The 12,752-nt window shown below is 38.5% G+C and overlaps 1 protein-coding gene across 2 annotated transcripts; it reads left to right on the forward strand.

The window, feature by feature from the left end:
• The first annotated feature begins 617 nt into the window (after nt 1-617).
• Nucleotides 618-6,538, forward strand: LOC114478937 (uncharacterized). 2 transcript variants are annotated; one of them, XM_028472302.1, is made up of 6 exons: nt 618-890; nt 1,923-2,105; nt 2,205-2,462; nt 4,381-4,485; nt 4,747-4,764; nt 5,324-5,839. In XM_028472302.1, exons 1-6 carry the CDS (start codon nt 821-823, stop codon nt 5,377-5,379), a joined length of 690 nt encoding a protein of 229 aa, XP_028328103.1. In that variant the 5' UTR covers nt 618-820; the 3' UTR covers nt 5,380-5,839. The 2 variants fall into 2 exon arrangements, with proteins under 2 accessions (XP_028328103.1, XP_028328102.1); XM_028472301.1 differs by lacking the exon at nt 5,324-5,839 and adding an exon at nt 5,852-6,538 and having other exon boundaries at nt 619-890.
• Nucleotides 6,539-12,752: the final 6,214 nt, after the last annotated feature.

Consider the following 12,752-nt stretch of genomic DNA (forward strand, 5'->3'; position numbering starts at 1 on the left):
TTGTGGCCGTCTATAAAATGTATCGATGAATGCGTTAAACTATAATTCAAAGTTTGGTTTAATAACAAATAAATTATTTTTCTTTTAGCTCATAAACATGGCATTGTAATCTCTTTAAGGACTCTGCAGACTGTTGTTTTGGCTCCGGTACCAACAGCTGCTACTGTCATTCCCATCTGTGGCTATTGAGGAGCTCTACGGAAACAGATTAGTGCCAGTTTTAATGGAGACGGTTGTCATGTATGGTGAATAGGCCCAAGGTCAGCTTCCATAGATTTGACTTCATTAGCAAAAAAAAAATACTTTTATCACAATATTGTGTTTTAAGTTTATTTTTTAAATTTCGACTTTAATCTCGTCTTCCGTACATGTGTACATATATATATATATATATATATATATATATATATATATATATATATATATATATATATATATACAGTACATGAGTACATGTACACAAACACCTCCATATGTTTATTAGGCTTTTACTTTAAATTTCTCTCTCTCTCTCTCTCTCTCTCTCTCTCTCTCTCTTTATTTTACAGTAAATTATATCCTGGATCAGAGCTGTATATATGACTCTGTCCTGGATGAAGTCTGCCGTCCAATAAGGAGGCGTAAACCAAGTCACATGACGCTCGACATTTAAAGTCAGGCTAAAGTGCTGAGGAAGCGGAGGAAGAGTGAGTGAACTGGGGCATTTATTCCTGATCCTGTTGTTTCTAAATGGATTAAAACAATCGTGGTTATTTAAAACATAGCAGCTGCTCCTAACTGCTCATCACTTTGCTGTGCTCGAACGAAAAGCAGGAGGAAAATGCCTTTTCTCTGCGTGTTTGTGCTGATAATAAGCCTGGAAGTATCATGGGCTTTTCCTCCTCCTGTAGGTAAGATTAGAATATATGCTTGTTTAATATACATACGTATTTGCACGGATTTGTAATACAGGTGCATGTAATTCGCACGGATAACTTCCACTAGTTTTTTTTTTTTTTTTTTTGGTTTGTGTAGATATTAGTGTGTTTTTATTGCCCTACTTTTTGATAGGGTTGTTATTTATATTGGATCTGACATTTAACAGAGCGACACAATGATACACAGATTGACACACCCTGTGTTTGTTGTTCAGTGTTTATTAAAGGAAGTGTCTATTGATACGGAAACGTATCAGTAGACAGGGAAACTATGGGTACGTTTTCCGGACCTTTTCTACATTAGCGTAATGTGCCTGTGTATTTTTACTCTGTCAGGATGGCCAAGAGGTCATGGGACTCAAATATTCTGTCTTCCGCTGCTGAGGGTTCGAATCCCACTTTTGTCATATATATATTTTCATTTTAACATATTTAACACGGCAAATTCTACCTTAAAAATACATATACGAAAAAATAAACATTGTTGGGTATTTCCTGAGTACCCAACTCACCTAACTAATAAAAGCGTTAGTGGGGTTGCTAAAAATAAATATGAGCTAAAATAAAATAAAACTGAGGAACTTTAAGTCACATGGTGCATCTATCACGTCACCTAAACTGGCCAATGAGGAGCGCGTGTATGAATAGACTGGCAGTAGATACAAACGTATCAATAGCCACAGCCTTTATTGAAACAACGAGACAGGCGTTGGTTTGAGTTGTCAAAATGTGGGGCGGATCCCAAAGAAAAATTTCCCACAGTAAACAATGTTCATTACATTAAACAGGCATGTTGCATGCACACTTTATTGGTTAAAGCAATTAGACATTTAAAGAGGAATACAAGAATAAAGAGTACTGCACACATTCATAGATGCATCGAGTTTAAAGTGAATGATGAGTTTATAGGTTTATCTGGTAACCTTTTGTGAGACAATCAACTCTACAAATCAGTCCATCGATTTCTTTTTTTTCTCGTCTTCTTCATTTGTTGCCACTCTTTAGATACCCTCATACTTCAGATCCAGCAGTGGGGAGTGGTTGGAGACCAGAGGGTCGTGGATCAGGTTTTTCTCAATGGAATCTCCTTTACCAACACAAGCCAAGAAGTCGGCAAAGTCATCCAAAGCTTGTCAGCTGATGCACTCCTTCCTGCTCTTATCAACATCAACCAAACTTTACTGCTGAGTAAGTCCATCATATTGTGTTACCAAGGGATGTTGTAAAAGGGGTCAAACTGGTATAATCAGAAATTTCCATACAATCCTTGGTGTCACTTGTCCTTAGGAAACCAAACCATTCTTCGCTCCCGAGAGTGCATACTGGAGGGGTCTCAGTTGCACTGGAGTGACCGAGTGTTTTGCAATGGAAAGGTTTATCTGACCTTGGACCTCAATGAGCAATGGAAAGCAAACATACCTCAAGCGCTGGCCCTCAAAGAAGTGTGGGACCAGAAAATGCAGAACTCAAAGGTAGAGAGTGTCCAGCTGCAGAAGGGTTGCATCAAGCTCATAAAAGACTTGAGGCTGCCCGAGGAACACTCAGGTAATCTTTACCACACAAAATATGGATTTCAGAGACTTGGTGTGTACTTCTTAGGGTTCCCACAGTCAGAATAGTATTACTATGGAGAAGCTATAACACTACTATTTACAATTCCAGAAAATCTTACAAGAACACTTGCTAATAATAAATACTACCCAATGCATTAGATGTTCTAGTATTGGCTCATCACTTTAACAGATTGTGTCTATAACAGATTGAATTCTACAGGGAAAGGTGTTTAATAATGTTTAGAAGTATGTTTACAAGCATATCCCTGAGATCAGGCAATGATACAGCGTCGGCTGTAGTTCCTAATAACGTATTTTTGCACATTGTTGTGCAGAATTCCTGTTTACAAGCAATCACATTTTAGTAGTAGTTTACCTCATAATAAGAGAGTCCTGTGTTCTTGCATGTTCTCAACCTTGCATTGTCCAAAAACACATGTTGGGTTCATTGAAGTCTCTAAATTGACTGTAGAAGTGAATGTGTTGTCTTTACGTGTTGGACACTAACTCTCATCTTGTTTAGGATGAAGACATAAGAGAAAAAAAAGTGGATAAATGAATGTTTGGAGGCCTCTTTGTTAAGAACTGTAACTTAACTTTTTAAATTTTCATTTTCCCATTCATTTTCCTATCCACATTTTAAACATTTTAAACCATCTTCAACTGATTTCAACTTTTAACATGTTCAGCTGTCTGTTCACTTTCACTTAGACCTTCAACCCATTTCAACCTTTTTCAACATTTTTCAAACCATTTAAAAAAAGGCTACTTTCTCACCCCATTTAAACTTTTTTCTGCTAATGCTAGGTTAGTGCTAATAAGGCTAATACCATTGTTAGGCTAATGCTACTGCTAGGCTAATGCTAAAGCTAAATTAATGCTATTGCTAGGTTAATGTTAATGCTAGGCTACTGTTAATGTTGGGTTAATGTTAATGCTAATGTTAACTTTTACTGATGCTAATGCTAACTTATGTTAATGGTATTGGTAGGCTAATAGTAACGCAATGCTAATGTTATTGCTAGGTTGATGTTAATACTTATTCATGATAATGCTAATTCTGACCTATGTTAATGGTAACTTACACTATGTTATTTTGAGCGAGCGGGTTGCAAAACAGATAGATGGATCTTCTGAATTTACTTATGCAGGCCAGCACCTGCATTATTATTATTATTATTATTGTTATTAATAAAAATAGTCATCAGTCATCCATTTTATTCAGGTGTAAAAAAAACCCAAAACTGCTTAACTAAGTCATCTTAAGATACAAAAAGACATTTGCTGTCAGTTGATGTAGCCTATGTGACGTCAACCTTTTACGCCTACATTTAGGCACAATATGGTTAAAGGCAAGTCAATTTCCTTTCCTCAGAGGAGGCCAAGGACTCAAGTCTGAGCCCCCCGAGTGGCATCCAGTAAAAGCAGTACTGTACATGCATCCATTCATCCATTTTCCAACCCACTTGCAACTTTACAGTTCCACGGGGGTCTGCTGGTAATTATCCCAGCTGTCATTGGGCGCTAGGTGGGGGTACACCCTGGACAGGGCTCCAATCCATCGCAGGGCAACACACACACACACACACACACACACACACACACACACACACACACACACACACACACACACACACACACACACACACACACACACACAAACACACACACTCCCATTCACTCCTACAAGCAATTCAGAGACTCCAAACAACCTGTCAGTCCTGTTTTTAGACTGTGGGAGGAAGGTGGAGAAAACCCAACGTAAGCACTGGGAGAACATGCAAACTCCACACAGAACCAACACCACTGCCAATGCATGCCCAGTAGAGTGCAAATTGTAATTCCACAGGTTTTTACATTTACTTGTTTTTAAACATATGTTTAATCATGTTACACATGTCTTTTTTTAGCTGTTGATGCCGGAATTTCTTTGCCGAAGTTTCTAATCCCGATCATGGCCTTTCTGACATTTTCCGGATTGATAATCATCACCTTAGTGGTTTCTAAGGACATGGGTAAGAAAGAATGTTTTTCTTTTTTTTTTTTTTCAATGAGTAAAAGTTTCATTTACGCATCACATGAGTTATATGCTGACTTATGTGCAGTTTATTGTTCTATAAAATTCTTCCATTATTCCTTTAATCCCTTTTAAAGAACATTGATAATAACATGACTTTGTTTTTAAAGCCTGTCTCGTCACATGATTTGGGTATGTGCTCTCATACATAAAGCACGGTCATGTGATGTGTTTTGTCTTTCTCACACTCTCTGTCTAGGCCTGAGGCAGCCTGGAGGTAAGAGAAACACATTTGAGCTAACACAATTTAGAAAACAGAAAAAGGTTACATATTAAAGGAACCTAGAGAGAGAGATGGCATTTTATTGTCTAGGGACCTTTGCCATTCCTAAAATAATATATGCTTGTGGTGTGTGGTTGGCCTTGCTCAACTTTCTTAATATATCATCCATTCACTAAACATCAATTTTAGTTTGACATTAGATGACTCCAGTACTTAGATCAGGAAGTACAATAAACTTAAGAAAACATTCAAATCTTGCCTGGCTGTGATCTCCTGCGCCGCTCTGTTACAAAATGAACAATGATCTGTAGAGAAGGGGTATTAAACTCAAGGCCCACGAGCTAAATCCGGTCTATCCTAATCGGCTTGTGGGACGATCTTGCTAAAATGGGAAATTACAATAAAGATTCATCCAAGAGTGTCAAACTAATTTTAGTTCAGAGGCCATATTTAACCCGGTTTGATTTCAAGTGGATCAAACCAGAACATTCCATGTTTTTGTGAAGGAAATATCAATAATGCTATTCCTGTGCCTTACTTTATTCATTAACAGATTTAAAGGACGGCTTACAGATCAAGGTGAATCTGCTCAGAGGCAAAGCATTCTAAACTAAACTAAATATTAGAGTGTTTTACTGTGCAGCAAATGCTTTCCTCATGTTTACTCAGAGACGTTTTAAATAATCATGCTGGGGGCCAGATCCGAAGTGAACCCTATCTGAACCGTGGGCTTTGAATTGACGTGTGTGCAATTGTCATTAATTATCATACAGTTACAGATAACTGATACCTTAAGAAATGAATGCGTTTACACATAGAACAGATGAAAAAAAAGGTAAAATCACACTTTAATGTATAAAATTGCCAGCATTTTTGTGCTCTTGTTGTCCCACACAGTGATTATTTTTTTATGCGTTTATTTAACATGATCTTTGCCCCGACCACCATATTAGCCACTGATAGGACCAAAATGTGAAATGTATACATTTTTGTCTTGCTTTAAGCCATCCTACCTTTGTTTTAAATGTGGGAAGTTGACAAACAAAAGTTGAAGCTGATGTTGTTCTGTGTTGTTGTGCAGGTGTGATAGGCTCTATCATACATTACCCTATCGACGTCATAGACAGTGATGAAGGAAAAAAAGGCTACAGCTACCAAACCTTATAAGCAAAAAGTCATTATTTCAGGTTTCTCTATTTGTTAATGTTGTTTTACATAAAATAAACTGTGGTCCTCTATGAATGTATCAAATGCACATCCACCTGCAACCCACAGTCAGAACATTGAAACGTCTTTTTCACGTGAACTTAAGCCTGCATGTATTCTTCACCCTGTTGCTTTGAATTGCACACATTTTAAGTGTCCTATGCACATGTAAAGAAATGTAAGTATAATGTAATTACTTGACTGCTTCTTTCTTTTGCTTGCTTTATAACTGAACTATGAGCTTACAGATTGTAGGTATCCAGAATTCAATGGAAGTGTTCAGTCTTAAGCAATGGTTTCTGTATGTGGCAACTTATTTCACAGGCCATGTTTAGTTCAACCAATGGTTGCACATATATGAGCACACCTCTACTCAACACTGAAAGGTTTGAAATCTGCTGATACAAAAAGTCTTAAAGCAATGTTTGTTTTCTGATTGTGAACTTTGTTGCACTGATTTTGTGTTTTTGTGCTGTTATATCACGATTCATTGTGTAATCTTGGTTTGTTCATTAATTCTTACAGAGGATGTTTAAATAAAGTATTTTTCATTACACTTTTATTTGACCTTTTTATTTTAATGTTCAGAATCAGAATCCTTTTTTTTTATTGTCATTGTACAAAGTACAATAAAATTGCAAAAGCCCCCCACAACACATTGAAGTAGCTAGGACAGATACAGTTATCATAAAAATCTACAACATAAGGTATGGTGAAAGTATTGTCAGAGTAAAAGATTCATCAGTATAAAAGTTAATCAGAATAAAAGTGCATTGGTATAAAAAGATTCATCAGTATAAAAGTTAATCAGAATAAAAGTGCATTGGTATAAAAAGATTCATCAGTATAAAAGTTAATCAGAATAAAAGAGCATTGGAATAAAATATTAAAATAATAAAAACACTCAAGTTCAGAAAGATACAGTATTTTATTTCTTATTATATAAGTGGTGATGCTGGTGTCTATGGTGTGTGTTTATTGTTTAGAGAGGAGAAGAAACTGTTGATGAGTTTGGTGGTACGTGATCTGATTGTCCTGTATCGTCTCCCTGAGAACAGAAGGGTGAAGATGTGATGACCCGGGTGACAAGTGTCTGTGAATGTTTTTTGCTCTCCTGTAGTGTCGGTTGTTTGCAATGCCCTGAAGTGATGGAAGAGGGCAGCTGATGATGTTTGGCAGTGGCTATCCGTACGGTTGCCATATCAATATATCAATGTTCTATCCCAGGGGTCTGCAACCTGCCGCTCTGGAGCCTCATGTGGCTCTTTGACTCTTTTGCAATGACTCCCTATAGCTTAAAAAAAAACTATTGAAATGAATAGTTTTTTTTTTTACGGAGGCTATTAATGATTAATGACAAATAAAATCAAGTTTTATAACAATTTGTTAACCTAAAATAAATCACGTTGTGCAATGACTTGGACACCTTTTTTCTCCACCTCCTGCAACATCTACAGACTATCAACTTTCCTGCAGTTGTGGCTAACCTTAAGTTTTAAATTTAACTGGTAAGATAACTAAACCAACAAAAACACTATTCTGGTAGAAAATAGAGATTTTAAATGTGTGGGGACAGATTAATTTAACTGCTAATGTGCAGGTTAAATATGCATGCTTTATGTGTGGCAAGAAATTAGCAATTAGCATGTGTTGACCACATGACCATGCATTATCAAATTCAAGTTACTTTTTGTAGCATTTCAAATACATTAACTAAAAATGTAAACTGAGATGCTTACGGATCTCAGTTTATGCATTTGAAGATGCAAGATACTGTTTTATTTCTTTATGTCAATTTATTTCATTTTAAACTGTTTTTAAGTTGCCGTTCACATGATCAATATCAATCAAATAAAATGAAATCAAACATTATTCTATATAATTTTAACTGTATATAATTTAATTCACTGTATTGTCTTCATTGAGAAGGTATTTTTTTGGCTCCAGGAGGACTTTAATTCAGGTGAGATGAGGCAAAATGGTTCCTTTGAGAGTAAAGGTTGGAGACCCCTGTTCTATCCGTACACAGCGCCCCTCATTGGCCAGTTTAGGTCACATAATAAGTCAGTCATTGGCCAGTTTAGGTCACGTGACTAAGACTAAACCTAACCGTAAACTTAACCCTAACCTTAAACCTAACCCTAAAAATTGTTGTGATACAGTGTTATAACCTAACCCTAACCATAACCCTAAACCTAAGATGCTACGTATGTGTACTTTGGTAAACGTACAAATAGACACTTCCATGACTTTTTCTGCTGTTGCTACCGTCTTCTGTAGTGATGATTTGTCTGCAGCTGATCAGGCTGCGTACCATGTTGCGATGTCATATGTTAAGACTCTCTCAATGGCAGAGTGGTAGAAAGCTACCAGCAGGTTTGTACATTGTATCTTTTCAGGATCCGGAGGAAATGGAGGCGTTGCTGAGACTTTTTGATGGTGGATGTAGTGTTTGTGGTCCAGGAGAGGGTGTACATGATGTGTGTGCCTAGGAATTTGTAGCTGTGCACTATTTCAGCACAGTCACCATTTATGGAGATGGGGAGATGGTCGGCTCTGCTTTTGCTGAAATCCATAATGAGTTCTTTGGTTTTGTTTGTGTTGAGAGTCCGTGTGTGGTGTAGTTTTGCCTCAAAGCAAAGAAGCAGTTTAGCACCTCTGCCAGCAAGGCATCAGTGTTCAAGATGTGGAAAGTGTTCCCCTTGAAGTGGGTGATTTGCTCCACTTCCTGCCACACCATTCTTGTGTTTTTGTCTTTGAGATGTTCCTCAATTTTGTTTTTGTAAAGCCGTTTAGCCTCTTTAATGCCCCTCTTAAGGTTTGCTCTTGCTGGAATACATGGCCCTATCACCTGATCCAAAGGCCACGTCACAAGCTCTGAGGAGTGTTTGGGTCTCTTTGGTCAACCAGGGCTTCTGGTTCGCAAAAAATTGAAAACACTTCTTTGCTGTGACATTGTCTGTGCAACTTGAGATGTAGAATAGGACAGTCTATGTGTATAACTCTGGATCCTGATTTTCAAACAGATCCCAGTCTGCAAAACAGTCCTGCAGTTGTGGGAGAGCATCTGCAGACCATTTTTACAGTTTTTGTGGTGGGCTTTGTTTTCCTCCTGAGTGGGGTGTAGGCTGGGACAAGGAGCAGGGATACAGTATATGGTCTGACAAGCCCAGACGTGAGAGGGGTACTGCTCTGTCGGCATGCTTAATATTTGTGTACATATGGTCAGGGTGTGTGAATTTGGGAAGAACAGTCTTTTACATGCTATGACATGTACTCCCTCAGGGTGCGCCTTCTGATGCTTGTTTACAGTGTCATACAGGGTGGCTGATAGGGATGGGAATCAAAACCCAGTTCTTTCTGAGAACCGGTTCCCAGTAATCCAATTCCTAAGAATTGTTTGTTTGCTTGCCTGTCAATTCCGCTTATCGGTTCCTCTTACGTCACAAATACGTAACAATAAACTCCTCCAGCTCCTGTATATTATGTTTGCTAGCACCAAGTGAAGCTCCTTCACCATAAAGTTGTTTGCTGTCCACCACGGAGAATCCACCTCCTCCACCCGCAGCAGCGCTGTCCTCCGTGCTGTGTTTGTAGCGTCTCCGTTGCTAGGCTACTCACTTCCGGGTTCTGTACACTCGCGCAAAAGTTGCTTCTTGCACAGACTTTTCTTCCGAAAACAATAAACTTCCACAAGAACACACACCTCGTCACCAGTTTATGTCCTCATAAACAGTAATCAGACACACACACACACACACACACGGCTGATGATGTCACATGTAACAACGGGGACGGCGTCTCTGAAGGTCCATTTATAGAAATGTAAACAAAGTCTAAACTAGAGCTTTACCGTTTAAATGCATAACATTAAGTGCAGCTGTACTTTTGGTTAATATGTTGTTTTTTACAGAGTAATTATTTGTTTTATGTCTGAATTAATTTTGGATCAAGTTGTTCAAGTTCAAAAGGAGCACTGTCAATATTCTCAAATGTTTGTAGCCAAAATGTGTCATATGTTGTAATAATAATAATAATAATAATAATAATAATAATAATAATTCATCAATTTTATATAGTGCTTTTGCATATATTATTATCCAGTGAAAACAATCTATACCTGGTAGATTAAAAAGAGAGCTGATATCCCTGCAGGAAATTAAAGAGACAAAGATAATATCATAAAGAGTTAAAGCAAACAAATCCATTTGTATTATTTAATTCCCTCACCCAATGAGAATCGATAAGAGAATCGGTAAGGAATTGAATCGATAAGCAGTATCAATAATGGAATCGGAATCGCAAAATTCTTATCAATTCCCTCGTGGCTGAGAGCTATCAAGTCATCATCTGTGTCTGCTTATCCTGTACGTTTACAGAGGTAATCTCACTTTAGGATTGGTTGGAACACATTTGCCTCTCAATCTCAAAACCAAGACAGGGACAAGTTTGAGTACAAAAAGCTGACAAATATGAAGTATAAATATGCAACATAATTCATTAAAAAGAATGAGCAAAACTTGAGAGCTGATTCCATGGTTAAAGAATGTAAGGAAAGCGCACAGAAGCCTTTTGTAAGGATGTAAAAATGGTTAATAATAGTAAACCCTCTGTACAGTTAATGGTGTCTCTGGGTCAAATACTGTATGATTGCAGAATACTGGCGACAACATTATAGTGTACAAAGTGAACCATATCAGGTTATTAATGTTGATGCTGTAGATAATATTAAAACGCACAAGGTTTATCAAGCAATCGACTACAAGAATTGATCTTATTGCAGCTGAACATTTCAAATTTGAGGTTAGCGCCTCTCCTTGCCTTGTGCTTTACTTCTTTTATTACAAATGGCTTCGTCCCAGACTCTATGATGAAGGTTCTTTTTGCTCCTGTGTTGAAGGATAAAGCATCAAAAGTGGGCTGTTCAGATATTTACAGACCTGATTGCCCTTGCAAGTATAGAGGGTTTTCACCGACGTCACTTTATGGGCAGTAACCAGGATGCGCGGCCATGCTGGAGGATGTTGACACTACATGTTGGAGGCTCACAGAGGTGTACTCTGTGATGGATAAATCACAGAAAAGCTCCTCAAAATGCATTATAGATGCAAAGGCACACAGGGAAGGACTTGGTCCACAGAAGAGGGCACGATATTTGATAAAAATACGGTTTATTGAGGTGCAGATCCATATGAGTCGGCTCCCTCGTCTTGGATCAATGATACCCCGGAGAGTCTTCCGTCTATTATGTATCTTGATATAGTCAGGTACCTGGATTTCACCAAGCCCATACACAGCGAAAGACCTTCAATCTTATGTTTGGAGGTCGGCTGCGGCTGCAGAGGCTCGAGTTAGCAACGGATATACTGTATATCAGCAGATAACTCAATCAGTTCTAATAATTTCACAGTGAACCTGCAGCGTAGTTACTGTAAAATAGTATACGACTGCCAGGCAATCTTAGATTCAGGCAAATCAAACAGTTATAGTCTGTTAGATGCGACTACTCTGGACCTCGAGCCTCAGACTGCTACTCCGGCTACATCCAGTGGCCTAGGAAGCAGCGGAGCCTCGAACCAGATGTAAGCGGTGTGTCAGAAGCAGGAGCAGGTCGAGCCACCAAGCTAAATGCTAATCCTCAGAGAACGCTGCTTCCTTCCATCCTGCGTTCTAATGTCCGCTCCCTGGAGAACAAACTGGACTACCTGAAGCTGGATTTAAATGTAAGACGGGAGATGAGGGCGGCTGTGTTTGCATATACATCAATAACAACTAGTGCTACAACGGTGAGCTAGTCTCATGTCACTGCTCTCCTGATGTAGAACTACTGACTATAAAATGCACTCATTGTTCTCCCCAGTGACGTGCCGTGACCACTAGGGTTGGGTAGGCACGTTTCAAATCGAGACCACCAATGACAATTTCATATGTTTCTGCAGGCAAGTGTTAATTCAATTCAAATCAATTTTATTTGTATGAAGCAATTTCCAATAAAGTCATCTCAATGTGCTTATCAAAATCTAAAATTCATAGTAAGAAAGAAAAAACCCAAGATAAACATGAACAAGAATTTAGCCATCTAACAAAATTAACATCGTAAAACGCCATTAAAGAAACATAAACAATTATTTAATATAGCCTCCATACTCTCCCAACAAGATATATCTCATGACATGGCAGCACATCCGTTGTTTGTGTTGGAAACACAGAAACGCGGAGAAAATGACAACAGCAACAACTTGGAACAGCCTCAGTGAGGAGCATCCACAAAGCCAAACCTTTCTTTTGTATCATTCACTGTGAAAAGTATGAAACATTTTTTGACCTTACCTTTGCTGAAGGTCTGGTAACTCAAATGTTGGTCTCCCATCTTTTAAAAGCTGTCGTTTTTCCTCAAAAAAAAGTTTCTCTATCATCTCTGGCGCTGTCATCCTGACTGTAGTGTTATCCCGCCCATTCTTTAGAGAACATAGCAGCAGCGGTCACATGGCATCAATTCACTAATGCACTGTGAACTTACGTAAAGCATTTAGCATTGCGCGGCTACGTCCAAAGGCAGCTCTCTACGCTGCCTTTGGACGTAAATGGTTGTCATCTTGGGGAACTGACTGTGCATGCACAAACACGTAAAAACACGCAATGGGAACAGAGGCAGAGGAGCAACGTGTCTTTGGGAGGGGGCGTGGCCTCCCTCTGCCTTACAGAGGAGTGAGACGGTGCAGCTGTTCCAGGAAATAGCACTAATTAGTAATTTGGGCTATAAAACGCACAAAATG

This window comes from Gouania willdenowi, chromosome 17 (assembly GCF_900634775.1).
Source record: "Gouania willdenowi chromosome 17, fGouWil2.1, whole genome shotgun sequence".
Classification (NCBI taxonomy): Eukaryota; Metazoa; Chordata; class Actinopteri; order Blenniiformes; family Gobiesocidae; genus Gouania; species Gouania willdenowi.